The sequence below is a fragment of the Nylanderia fulva genome, unplaced genomic scaffold (assembly GCF_048542155.1).
Source record: "Nylanderia fulva isolate GAGA-0341 unplaced genomic scaffold, ASM4854215v1 Scaffold26, whole genome shotgun sequence".
In the NCBI taxonomy this organism is placed as follows: domain Eukaryota; kingdom Metazoa; phylum Arthropoda; class Insecta; order Hymenoptera; family Formicidae; genus Nylanderia; species Nylanderia fulva.
In genome coordinates, this window is record NW_028190325.1 from 2098776 (window position 1) to 2114068 (window position 15293).

A 15293-nucleotide genomic window follows, 5' to 3' on the forward strand; every position below is an offset into this window, starting at 1 on the left:
TGCAAACGTGGACAATGAATTTTAAAGAGAACTTTTCGCGCGAATTTACATTCTCGTTTCAATCGAGAGTCTTCAATTCGCGTTTTGTCATCGCACGTTCGCGACATATCGGCCGAAAGATGCTTCCGAAATCGGAGATATGCGAGAAACTACGTGTTATTTAGGCCATCACGGCACGAAGAGAGGTTTTCCGTGTTGTCGAATCAGCGATGACGCAACGTAGCCACGTCATGTCCTGAAAACAACGATTGTGACACAGTGATCGCGCGAAATCGGACATCGATGTATGCCAAATTCTTATCGGGGATCGTCGAGGTGCGTCGATTCTCCGTATATCATCTTCTCACTTCTATAAATGTCGGGAAATTATTGAAGTATCATTTTTACGTAGATATATATCTATAATTAGCTATATAAAAGAAGAAAAGTAATAGTTAAATCTTTCGATAAAATGCATGCATATCACGCTCTGATAGATAATAACACTATCGCGTAACGCCAAGAATGCGTTGCATTGCATTATCGTATTTATAGCCCGCGTTTTTCAAAATAGCGATAAACGTGACTCACGCAAATATAATGGCTGACGCGATGCTTCTGCTTGTGACAACCAGTTCTAATTTGTACAGACCACACTTCTCGTGTTGAATGCTATTTTCTGCAGGTAACACGAACCGTTATTATAAAGCCACGTGCATGCAAAAATAATTTGCCGTTAATAACAATTTTATCTTTAGACTAATAGGAAAAAAAACATACGAGATGTATAGAATCTAAAGCTGTAACATCTAAAGTATATTTTATTGCAAAGCGACTGTAACCGGATTTGCTCGCAAAAAGATCTTCCGGTTGGTCGTGCGAATCTTTCGACACTTTTATCCGAGATCGGGATTCTGTTCGGTAAATTTCTCTTCTTTCTTTCGTGCGTGTCGTAATCACCGTTCTCTTACTAAACCGAGAGGTTCCCTTGTTCAGGAAATGGCTCTTGGAAACATGACGAGGTGTCTTCTCGAGATGTTGCGATGATTACACGCGGGGTCTGGATTAGAAAGGAATGTTCCGTCTCTCTCTCTCTCGACGTATCATTCGCGACAGTTGAGAGAAAGCAGTGTGTTCGATCAATAAGATTCGCGGATGGAAGTGATTGATGTTATTATTTTTAACACGCGACGAGAGATTCGTTTCATCAAAATAGTCTGTCGATTTCAAATCAGTTTAATCAATCCGAACGGTAACTTTTTAAATAACTTTTTAAGTCGTTTTTTTCTCTCCCAATACGATCGATTTTCGAGATTGTGTCTGTGGAAGCGAGAAGGAATTTCGTATCAAGACGACGTCAACTGACGATCGCATTAATATCCTTCGAAAAAAGACAGGCAATAGGAAATCTTCGCGTTTTTATTCGTCCTTGCGCAACACGCGACGAATCTTCCAAGTTACGTAACTATCAATCTCTCTCTTTCTCTCTCATCACTCGTGAAATTGCACACATCGGGATTACAAAAGTTTAATTGCATTACCAGTTAAAGCGTGCCTAATTCGCATTGCGTCGGTAAATTATGTAAAGCATCTATAGCGCAACGTTGACGGACCGTAACGTTGCCTCTATGCGAATTTATTTGAGAATCGAGTGTGCATGTCCTTACGTCGATCCACGGCCTTAAATCTGTTTTATGTGACGAAAGAGAAGAGGCCGGGCGCTTTCACACGCACGCAACGTGCCGAAACTTGGCGTGTCTTCGTCGCAAAGTGTAGCTTGGCCTCGCCATATATCTTCAATTAGATGGATAATCATTAATTGGACGTCAAATAATTTCGTTGCCTCAGAAACAAGAAACGAATTTTTTTCTTTTTAAAACATTTTTCACAATGTTTTAAATACACTATGAAATACACACATAAGTATATGCTCTTACTATTAAATAATTAATAACTGTATAATGAATAGAGAGCGAAGTAAACACATTTTAATTCATATCTCATATACTTCATTATTTACTTGGTTATTTTCTTGTTATGCGTTTCGTGCGATAATGAGCGCATTATAACGTTGAAGCATCCTGGCATCGGCATGTTACGAGAGCCGAGGCATAGCCTCGATCCGTTCTACTTGAAGTTACTCCGTCTCTTTCGCTCCTTCATCGCGATCTACACGTGGCAGGCGAGATAATTCGAGTCACGCGCTTCTCCACGTCGCTTTCTGGAACCGTCGTTGTCGAGTCGCGCTTCGCACGGCGATGAGTTTCGAAAGAAGACGCCTGGTCTGATAGCGCTCCACCGTGCTCAGCGACTCGCCGATACGTGCCTGCGGGGTGTATTTGAAAGAAACTCTGAAATATATTTTTTTTACGATATAGAGACAATTCATACTCGATTTTAAAATAATGCGATCAAAATCGATGGATAAAATGGGTTTTACGCGAATCAGAGACGAAATATCAATAATAGGGCTGGATAATTTATTTGACTGTTAATTTAATGGCATTTAAATTTGATTGTAATTATTAATTTTTGATAAGAAAATTTTTGTAAAAAATTTAAAAAACTGCATAGTTTCTGATAAAAATTAGAAAGCTCCGCTTTCGAATGGTTCTGATTGATTTTCGTGAAAAACATTGAAGGCGTTTATGCGTGCGCGCGTCCTCCGCCCCCGTTTATTTCCATAAAATATCACCAAGTCGGCATCACGTGGCGAGAACACTCATGGAAACGAGTGACGTGACCAGAAAACTACTTGTGGAAAACGATCGAGTCGTGATCGCACGCGACCCAAATAACGCTCGCAACGGCATCACATGCAATAGGAGACCGCCTGGGCGTATCTCGTTTAATGCACACAATGTTGCATCTTATTTTCACAGTCGAGAGCAAAACTTGGAGAAAAAAAATGAAAGATATTTTACGGCAATGAATATGTAAAATACAATAAAAAGTTAATATAACTATATAATAATACAATTTTTGCTATAAGTATTTCTCGAAAGCTACGCGGAGAGAATTTTATAAGAGTTTCTCTGATTAATATTTACCACAATAAAAAATATTACAAATTAATATTTGTACATAGCAAAATTAATCGAATATTTTATCTTATTGTGATAGATATTTTTTATCGTGGTAAATATTAAGTATATTAATTAAGAGAAACTCTTATAAAATTTTTTCAATACCATATTGTCCCACGATTACTAAGATTTTCAGGGTAAATTTTAAGAGAAAATTCTCTGTATACAAGCAATAAATATGTTGTTTTTTTCTATTAATCGCGAATATTTCTTTTTATAGTAACCAGTATCGCGACAAATGTTGAAAACACGGTGTCGTTGATCCAAATGGCAAACGTGCCAAAATTAGAGTACGCGCGCACACGTTTGTCGTAACTGTTAGGTCTTCCAAGTTAAATTTGTCGCGCGGACCACATTTAATTTCGAGCTATATCGAGTGATGGCAGAAACACCGTTGCAAACATCGAGCAATGATCGTTCATGCACGCGCAATGATACCTACATATACATACAATGTACTGTATATCTCGCCTGTGAGGCGAATTAATGAATATCGCGATATTGTTTTCATCGAAATAAAATAACGATGTGTCTTGTCAATTTGGCGATAAGTTTTTTTCCACGCTGTTTTTTTCCGATTTCCAATCTCGTGCAATTGCTCGCGATAAGCTCATAACAACATGCCAGATAACATTTAAACGTTGAGTGGTAAAATATAACTTTGGCACAAGCGAGAGAGAGAGAGAGAGAGAAAGGGAGAAACAAAATTATTACACATATTATTTATAGAGCTCCGCGTTTGGCAGACGTTGAATTTGACAGCAAACAAAAAAATATGTTTTGCGGGACATTTTAAGCGAACAGATGTGATAAAGCGATAAAAAAAGTGCTTTAATTGCAGACAGAAATCGATGTTTGAAAAAACAGTCTTCTTATTGATGCTGGTTTAGAGATGAAATTCTGCGCGCGATGAAGGAGGTCTGGAGTCTGGAGGAAGGATTCGTTCGCGCGATTTTTGGATCGTCCGTAATAATAAGGTTTCTCGTATAGACCGAGTTCGAGTTTCACGTGCCATCGTGCGAGCGGAATTACCGCGTGATTCAACGCGTGCCGGCGATACGTATTTATCACGCCCTGTTATTCTCTGTCGCTGTTTCCCTCCTCTATCTCTCTCTTTCTTCATGCTTATGCACGTGTGTTACGTGCTGTTTGACTGTCGACCGTAAGAATTTGCGTCTGGCCAATCAGCCGTTTTTCAGTCAATAGAGTTAACACAACTATCACCAGTTATTCGCCGACTTGTGACTAAAAGTTGTGATTTCTTTTTAATATACTTGGAAAATTTTTGTCGTAAAGAAAAATATTATCTTATTTACGCATGATTTAATATAAGTATAAAATTGTAGAGATAATCTGTTTAATTTTGTTTGTTTTTTTTAAATATATAAAGATATTTTACGACAATGAATATGTAAAATACAATAAAAAGTTAATATAACTATATAATAATACAATTTTTGATATAAGTATTTCTCGAAAGCTACACGGAGGGAATTTTATAAGAGTTTCTCTGATTAATATTTACCACAATAAAAAATATTACAAATATTACATTAAAATCAAATATTACAAAAAATATTACATTAAATATTTAAATAATATAAATTAAATAAATTAAGTATATATAAAACAGAGATAAATCACTTATCGAATTGGTCAGACTCTACTTGTCTCTATCCACTTTCTCATTGCTATGGTAACTCCATCTGGCCAGTGTTCGACTGAACTTTGCATTACATTAATTAATTATATACAGGCGGGGATTCGATTAAATCATATGATACAGCTGTTTGAACAAAGCACAATTAATTTGTTAATTAATTCGACGATTAAGGATCTGGATTTGAACACTCGCCGCGACTTTGCTCGAAATTGCTTCGTGTCCGTCAATTTATAATCGTTTTGCCTGATCGTGCGCTGATTTAATAACACGATGACTAATCGACAGAACAATCTGCGAATTCGAGATCGCGATCTCACGTCACGTGCCACGCATGAGATTAATTAGAGAGACGGGAGATACGACGTCGTCGTCAGTGCGTTTGACGTTGCGATTATTCGTCGAGTTTTTCGCGAATCGAAGCGCGTATTTCATTGCTGAATATCAATATATTGGACTTCGCACGCGATGGCCATTAATGGCCATTAATGGCGTTAATAACGGAATTCTCTCGATAGCCGATCGGGGGTTATAATCGTTCTATGAACCGACGCGATAGTAGAGTTAAATGTGTATGCGTAAACAAGTGGTATATTTTGATCAGAGCATCGATGTTCTTCAATCTCTTATTTAGTTACAAACAAATACGCCGGAATTAAATCAGACTAATAACTCATTTAATTGAAGCACTCTATATCCAAGCTTTGGATCAAATTCCAAGATTAAGATAAAATTTGAAAATAAATGAGATGTTGAATTAAATTGCGAGAAGCTCGACTTTAATAACGATTTTATGTAACAATAAAGAAGTTATATTTATGTCACTCGGATGTATGCACATGCATGAGTCTGCATCCGGCATTTCTAGTATCAAAATTTACTCGTATTTGGTTGATTATAATTAGTCGATTCGATTATAGTATGATTCGATTAATTACAATTGATTTGATTATTATTAATTCGAATAAGTAATGGTCAATTATTGCGACACATTGTTAATCCTCGGACTTTGGCCGACGAAAATATTTTCTTGCAACGAAGGAAGGAGAAGTGAGAAGTTTAAACTGTTCGTGAAAACATCACGTGAACGATTCCAATAATAGCGGACTCGTTGTATCCAAATAGCTCTTGTCAAATGTCACATTAATGTGATTTGCATACCGAGCGCGTCGGGTGGCCACATTTAAATAACGTAAATAACTATGTTTTATTACAAACCAGGAATGCAGAATACAGAAAGCAGCATTTGGTTTATCGAAAAATAACCTTCTTGAAAAATAGCCTTTCGTTCATTTTTCATAAGTAGGTAAAGCCATATATCGAACAAAAACTGCGCGATAAGTTACATGTTTGATATACACATTATCGTCATAGATATATAATTGTATTTGTATATCGCGCGATTTAATTGGCGTCGAGCGATTAATCAGTATCGAATCATACGCAGTCGAGATACCCTTATACTTTTCCATCAAACATTCGGTGAATTGACTGCCACATTTTTTATTTGCGTAATATTTATTCGCGTAAGAACGTGATACCTCTCGTCTCGGACACGCGATACCGCGACGAAAATAGTGTGTTTCCGAATGCGTCACCGGTTTGGTGAAAATCGGACGTGTTATCCGCCGACGCGTACGTGCTTCATATTCGCACGATCACATGTTTCTTCTCACCGGTGTCCTTTCCTCCGTGATTTTGCGTGAACCAGACAGGCGACGTCAGCCGAACGCCGTGAACAAGCTTAAATCCGATGAGCCATCGCTTTTTTCCACTCGCTCATACATCATGTACACTATACGAAAGAAAAGTTTTTACCGCGATAAACAAATGAATAATTGGAATTCCTTGTTAATCAATCGGTAAAAAACTAGATATTAATAAAAAAATGATGATTGATCAAAAACTGATACGCAGTTTTCATGTTGGATAATAATCATCGATATGTACTATAGTTACATATACACAGAGAGAATATCTCTGATTAATGTTTTTATCATTGCACAATAAAAAATATTAATATCTACCATAATAAGATATGAAATATGTTCGATTATTTTACTACGTACATATTAATATTTTTTATTGTGGTGTAAATATTAATCGAAGAAACTCTTATATAAAATTCTTCCAATACCATATTGTTCCACGATTTTCAGGGTAAATTCTAAGAGAAAATTCTCTCCGTGTATAATAGTACAATTTGAAGTTGTGATTTATCAATTAGCGATTAGAAATAAAATGAAAACACTAATTACATAAATTGTATTCTTTATACAAGTATTATTCGCTAATATTTATTTAGTTAAGTCGGAGACGAATGGCAACCTCTCTCGGCTCGAGAATACCTTTACAAATTTAATAAAATGCGATAGATGCGATTATTTATCCTGTAATCCCGTGCCGTAATTGTTCAAGTTTCCCGGAACAGCGTGCATATTGAAATAATTTTTAATAAAAAGTTGTTATTCTTCGAGTGGTGTCACACGTTATTAACGCTCGTTCTCGAGCAAAGTACGCAAGTTGCAGCTGTTCAAGGTTTCTCCTCCGGGGCTCTTGATCGCCCGAGTCGCATTTCGACATTGGCTTTTGCTCGCCGAACGAATCTGAAATTTATGGAGATACCATATTCAACGTGCCGTGTTGTTTGCGAATCGCAAGGTCGCGCGATTGACTTCACTGGCGAGCAGGAATTCCCGCCTCTCGTGATGTAGGACAAGACGTATGTAAATAATATGCGCGCTGTCGTGCGGTGCATGGTGCATTCCCGGTGCGCCTGGCAACTTTGATGAAGGAACGGGCAGGTTTGATGCCGATAAAATCGGCGGATCGAAATAAATGTCGGTAAAACGTCTATAGTGTAATATGTCGCCAAACGCGCGTGTCAGGAAGCTCACTCGCGGAATTTCTTATGCGGATTTTTTTTCGCCAATTCCACGCTGTCGTGTCGATTTCCTCCAGCTGTCTGTTATGCGTGATCGAGTGATTTATTTTCGCATCTAAATATAGACGCAACGCCATGTGTTGATTTGCATAAGCGAGTTGGATTTTCCTCGCCACTCGTGTATATTATCTTTTCCGCTAATATTATTTTTTTTTTAACTAATACATAAACATAATAGATACATAATTACATAAATGCATAGAATTTTTAATAATTTATATACTTCGAAAAGAATGAAGAAAAATGGTAAATTATAGACGTAGCCACAATACATGCATATTATATCGCTCATTTGCTATAATAATGATATAACTAAAATGGCGATTTTTTAGGAGACACGATTTAATAAGTGAGTACATGTAACAACCTTTCTTCCTGTTTTAAATTTTTTATTTTTGAATTATGTCATTGTCGCAGCAAGAGCGATATATACATTATAAATAAAATACACGTTATCTGTAGTAATTAATTTTTTTTACACATAATTCATCTTCTCTAAAATTCAGCTCTCTTAAGATTCAGTCACCGATTTCACGCTTATCGTTCGGCGCATACTCGGAAATTCTAAAATGTCGATGATCTGACAATTTTTTTTTTAAACGGCGTGATTTAAATCGCGAAAACTCGTCGACGTACATATCGGGATCCAAACAAAAATGAGATTTGTGCAATGCGAACCGAGATGTGATAAGAGTCTTCGGTTGCTTGTTGTCGTCGGCCGGTCGTCGCCAAGATGCTAGAATCCGGTGATGCCCGGTTATCGTTTGAAAAACACTTTGCCGCGGACCACCGCGGTCAGCACATTCATTGATAAACCCCCGGTCACACATAATGCGAGCTTTCATGCCGGGTACGCGCCGAGAGATCACTACGTACCGGTTATATCCGGTACGCCGATAACTCGACCCCGTTAAAGCGGTTCTCGCTTTTTTTCTCTCTCGTCGTTGTTGTCGTCATCGTCGGATTTCTTCTCCGTTTCGCCGCTCTGTGAAGCAATCATCGGTCAATGTGCACTTTGAAATAATTTCTCTATCCCTATACTTGGACTTATCTCTTAGCTTATGCTACTTGTGTGATTTATAGTCTATCGGACAGTTCGATAATTCAATATATCATTAGATCGTAAATTTATTGATGAAATGTACTTTATATGCATAAATTATGATTTATTAATTTCGGGGCAATTGTTGACGTTTAATTAGATTTAAATTTAAAAGTTATTAATATATACATTTTATAAATAGGTATACATTCTTTATTTATTTGCAATTCAATTTTTTTATATATATATAGTTAATTTATTCTATTACCTATTATTCTCTAGATATTAATTGTAATTTATACGCACGCACATATACGTGCATACAAATGACAAGAGCCAATAATACGATTAGCATTTACAATATTGGAGCAACTGGTTTTAGAGAAACATTACAATAATTTTACATTTAAATCGCATACTCTATTATTAAAATCACAATTGCACGTGTTATATATTTTGCCTTTGCATTTATTCGTATTGATCAAACTTTGTAACTGAAATTGTTGATAATTCAGTACCAGTAAAGATTAATAAGAAAGATAGCTAAATAACGTTGTTTTGTGCGTTTTATGCGAGATAAGGACATAATAATTTGTTTATTTCGCGGAAGAAACGCATGAAATTACGTCAGATTTGCGAAAACAACTTTTGCCGTGGTGGACTGATGTTTTATTTATTTAATTGAAGAATAAAAATCTTTTGTTGATCGATTATAAGCGTTAATAACATCGACATCTTCAATAAAGTCTTTAATTGCATGTCATGCATATGCATAAAAAATTTTAAATTAAACGAGATATTTCTTTTAATAAAAAATTTTAATTGTGAAGATTATTTAATCCATCAAAAATTTTTGCAAATAAAAAAACAGTTTATCTTGTTTTATAATTTTGAATAAATCTTATTCGAGTAATAATTCAAATTAACTCTTGATTGACAAATTATTTAATATTTAAAATAAAAATATTTGATAACATACAATAGTTTTTCGTATCATTGTTATTACAAGAAAGTTTCAGAGTATATAGGTACTTTATTAAATTGACCAAATAATCTGCGAAAAATATCAATTTATTCGATATTATTAAATATGTAATAATGTGAGAAACGTTTATCACACACAAGATAATAGATCGTTGAAATAGAAAGACTGATTATTAAGAATGTAATACCGTTTTTATAGCATAAGATAATAAATAGAACGTGAAGTACTGCAATTAAATTTTTCTTATTATCACATCGTTTATGAGTTTCTAATAAATTTTAATGATACTATTTAATGATGTGTTTGTGGAGGTAATAATAAATACCTCGCTAGAATGATTGAATCTATTAATATTTAGATCCAATATCAGATAATTAAATTAATGTTATCATTAGTGTTGTCATATGTTGAATCGATGTATTTTTTATATTACATGACTTTTATCATTGGTTGCTTAATTTTTTACTCGGTGCTTAGGAAAAGAAAAGTTTTAATTACTACGCATTAGGTTGTTTCCTTTTTGTGTAAAATATAATTCTTCGAGAAATGATTATAATCTTAACTAAATCGATTTATTATTGATGCTTCCTGAGCATAAATTAGAAAGCATAATTAAATATTTATTTGTTTTAAAGTCAATATTTAATTTCATATTTCGTGATTTTGTCAATATTAATTAACAATTCGATATATATAAACGCTCTGGGAAATGTGTAGTTATATTCACATATGAGCCAAATTATTGACAGTAATAATTAAATATGCAATTACAGGAATGAATATATAAACATTTAATTAATTCAATTAATGTGTTTACGATTTATGCAACAAGATATGTTTAGATATAGGTATGTAATTTTCGATAAATTATATCAAACATGAATGTAGAATTCTTTGGAATAATCAATAATCGCCTGCTCTAATAAATATGAAAATTGCCTTCCTTTGCATTATGTAAATCATTTGATAAAATATAATTTATGAATAATTAACATGAATATAATGACATTCTTGTACATACATTAGCAGCATTTATGCATAATATCACAGAGAAAACAGTATCCTTGAGAGAATGCAAATATGCCTTGATTTAAGTATATTTTATCCTTATAATAGCACCAAATATAAATAATTTTGGATAAAGGATAATTTATCCTTAAAACAAAGTGCAAAATATTCTTGGTTGAAGCTGAAATTTACTTATAAATATTGCAAGGACAAGTGACAAGTGTGCATCGGATATAAGCGGTACTTTCAAATAAATATAATAATTCTTAGTTCAAATGTGACTAAGTTTGTTTTTACCATATACGATTTTTAAAACAAGAATATATCTTAAGGATAAAATTTACTTTACACAAATTTATTTATTATTAAGGCAAATGAAAATTTGTGATTACAAAGAGCATTCTATGCTTAAATCAATCAAATAGCGTTCAAGAATAAAAATATACTTGAATCAAGGATTCCTTTTTTTCTGTGATTGATAAGATTAAATCTCTCTTTCTCTTTTTTCGCCAAAAAATGTTTTATTAAAATTGGAGCCGGCTTTACATATACAATATAATAAATTACAATGAAATATGTAATTGCAAAAGATTTAATTCGTTTTTCAAAGAAATTTTTTACCCTAAAAGTATATTTACGATTCGAAATTAACTAAATTTCTTCTATAAGAAAAATAACATTTTTACACAAAATACATCCATATATGAATCACGCAGAATTGTGCGTCGTAAAATGTTCTGTTAAATGAATTCAAAGTTTTTTAAAATTTTCGCAACACGTTCGTAAATATTTGTAAGTTATTTATGAATGTTTGTAAGCATCGCCGCTATCGCGCATAACGTTTTGAAGGAAACGTAGTGCAAAATTGATGGAAAATCGAGGATGAGAAACTCCAACCGCACGTTTGTAGATAAAGTGTGGGGCTATCGTTCGCACCAAGCGGAGCCCCTGGCTCGGCTCGGCTCGGCGCGGCGCGATGGACACGCGTGTTGCCTCACGTGTTGGGCGTAATGCATCGCGTTTCCGACACGTGATGCCTCGCCGTCGCCTCAACTCGACTCGGCGCGGCGCGGCGCGGCGTGACGTCTCCCTCCCGGTCGCTGAAGAAACGCGAGCGTCGCGGCTCGTCGCTCGTAGTCGTCGTCGTGCCTGCCATTCGTGAGCACGCGTAGCGTACAGTACCTCTGTTCGGGAGGCATTTCCGAGTCTGAGTGTCAGTGGAAGTTGAGCAATCTTTCACTGAGTTTTTCATTGTTGCATTTTTTAATTACACACATAAACTTTAAATAATTTTCTTAATTTGACAATTATTGTATATAAGATACATATACATCTTTATATATCTTTAAAAGGACAATATATGCATAAGCATATGTACAATTTAAATAAATTCCTCGATAATTGCATAACAATACGCGAGAATTTTAATAATGTACAAACGATGCAAAATATATGAAAGCAAGCACATGTCGAAATTAATTTGAACTAAATTGCGTGTGGAACAATTACAAACTGTTACAAACTTTAAAAGTGTTCGAGATAATTATAGTGCGTGAACTGTTGGTGTGAACTGAAAGATAAAAATTCGGAGACGTGGGAAAGACCTTACTCTTCGAAAATAAATTTTATCCAGTACAAATATCTTCATCGATTTTATTAACACAAAAAATTTTTTTTAAAATTTTCTATGGTATACATACACGTGTATATGTATATGTCACATGGTATTTGTATACGGGAATATTTTCTTAAAGAAAAGCAACTGGAAATAGAGAGCAATCGATCTATGAGTGAATCGATATCTTTGTTTGCTCCGAAACTTTGTGGTAGAAAATAAGGAGATCCTTTCTTTCTCTTTTCTTCTACCGAGTGTTTTACTCGAGACAGGATGGTCACGCACAGTATGGATAACATTCTAAACATGCAATATTATCCGACGAACAACCACATCGATATATCGATGCACTCGCCACCGCCAAGGAAAAGACGTTGTTTGAATAAAGAGGTGAATATACTTTCGTCAGTTTGAAAGCGAAATCGATATCTCGTTTTTTACACACGGAGAAAACAGACTTGCAAAGTTTTATAATTATATAAAGTTTCATATATCCACATTCGAAAAAATTGCTCCGAAATGTCTATCATCAAATTTCTTCCACACATCTACGAATTTCTTATCTAATTTTTCTTTTAATAAATTTTACCTGAACACTAATATTTAATTATTACTAAAATTTGATTATTCTACAAAATTTAAATTATAAAGTCATAAAGGGATAGCGCGTCTCTGTAAATAAATTTTGGTCCAGATGAGGATTGTTTTGAGTCGAGCAGTTTTGACTGTTACAAAATTACTACTTTTTTATCTCGCTTTATATAGTTCCTACGTCATTCTGCCTTCATTGTCGGCCGCCCGCGTAATTTAGCATGAATGAGTTTCATGGAAAATGTTGCGCTGGCCGCGCGCCAGGAATGAGGATTACGTTACCGTTGTTTGAATGCTACGCGCTCATAAATTAGTGCGAAACTCGAGACGTCATTGTGACGTTGCTTTTGTCCGTTTGCCATTTAAAACGCATAATTGTGTGTGTGAGGTAAAACCCAAGCATTTCTCTATTCTCTCGTAAAGTTTTATGAATCTAGTAAACATTTAGAAGCGGTCCCGAAGAGTAATTGCGTTTTCTAACCAAATTATCTCGAAGATTAAATTACGATTATCTGAAGGAATATATTAGTTGTTTTGAAAGAGTGACTAATCAAGTTTTAAGTAAAATGCAGTTATGTAAGATTTCTCATGCAGTGTATGACTTGGGGACAGCGAAGAGGGGGCTACAAATATGATATAGATAGTTTTTTAGAAAACAAAAAACTTTCAATGAGATACTGCTTTTAAAATATGGAAAGTTTGCTCATACAAAATTGTCTTACATTTTTGTCAACTTTTTCAAAAAATCCAATTTTGCGATTGCAACTGAAAAATAATATATTTATTCGCTTAACTTATTTCAAGAATTCAATTCTAAAAGTAAAATTAGAAAGGAAAGTTAAAATTCGAAAGTTTTGTACAATTCTGTGACTAGCAAAATTTTTTGTATTGCATCACGTTTTTGGCTTTGTATCTGAACGTTCGACATTATCTTTCCGCGATTCGTGTGATAGATGAACATTTTGCCGAAAAGCAGTTACCTAATGAGTGCGATACGTGCTTCGAGACCGTGATAATCGACACGTACAGATAATCGTGCTCCAACAACGTATCGCGACATGATCTTTACGAATGATAACGTGCTTTAATTTACTCGTGATAGCGTAATTGTCGTTTCTCTCATTCGCGACGTTGTTTTAACATGCGTATGGATGAAGCAGAGTGATTGCTCAACATGAGGCTATTGATTTTATTTTCACGCACGATTCTAATGTATACTATTTGTATATACATCGTATATACAACTCTCGAATAATAAATCGTCGTAAAAATGTATCTGTTTATTTATTTAATCGTTATTTTTAATGCTTCTCAGTTAATTCGTCTCTTGTCTGACCATATCCCGATTATTACTACTTGCAGATTATTAAATCAAATTATATTGAAAAAATTACTTGATAGAATGTAATTTTTTTTTAATCAGAGAATTTCAATTTCGCGTGTTGAATTTTATATACATAAAATGACTTGTTTTCTTTAATATTTGTGATATATAAATATAGATTATACGCACGCCAAAAAGCGGACAAGTAATTGAATGAATTGTTGATTTATTTGTTGCAGCAAGATCCGATGTCACATAGGATCATCGAAAAGCGTAGAAGAGATCGCATGAACAATTGTCTGGCCGATCTCAGTAGACTCATACCAGCAGAATATTTGAAGAAGGGTCGAGGCAGAGTCGAGAAGACGGAGATCATCGAGATGGCGATCCGCCACATGAAGCATCTTCAAGGCCTTCGGCAAGGTGAGTCTTAATCGATTCAACCGCAAATCTCCCGAGTATAAAATCCTCTTGAGAGGAACGGAAATATATTACGCAACGCTCGTTCTATTTTCGCAAATTAGAACAGTCATTCTGTAGAAGCAGCATGTAGATCACGCCTGCGAATATTGATATTCCGCAGATCGCGAATTAGAAACGTGAGTACACTCGGTGGCGACACGTCCACCGTACAGGGGCATTACGTTGCGGCAATAGTCGTTAAACATGACGATGTTTTGTACTTTAGACACCAAGCACTCGTCCGTGACACCGGTGCACACGCATCCCGAGGATAGCGTGGACAGCGTGTCCCATTCGACCGCTGCGTCCACCGCGACGGAGCATTACAGGCTGGGATTTCAGGAGTGTCTGAACGAGACGATGCACTTCCTCGAGGAGGTCGAGGGCTTCTTCGCGAGAGACACTCTCTGCGTACAGCTCTACAACCACTTGCAGCAGCACTGCGACAAGTTCTTAGCCAGTACATATCGTTCCTATACGTTCGATTTTCGCAAGATTTTCACAGTTGCTAGAGTCTCTTTTTTAAGACCTTGAAAATTCGATACTTTAATCTCTTTTTGTTCATTATAACATATCATTTGAAAAGACGAGTACTAC

General features: G+C 35.2%; 1 protein-coding gene across 3 annotated transcripts in view; it reads left to right on the top strand.

The window, feature by feature from the left end:
* cwo (transcription factor cwo) overlaps positions 1-15293 on the top strand; it is a 47923-nt gene that overhangs the window by 29231 nt on the left and 3399 nt on the right. For 2 of the 3 annotated variants that reach the window (XM_029309844.2, XM_029309843.2), the window contains 2 exons: positions 14474-14657; positions 14923-15156. In XM_029309844.2, the coding sequence (XP_029165677.1) occupies positions 14474-14657; positions 14923-15156 (418 nt within the window). Of the gene's footprint in view, positions 1-11812; positions 12710-14473; positions 14658-14922; positions 15157-15293 lie in introns of those variants that run through there. The other variant, XM_029309845.2, reaches the window with a different exon arrangement.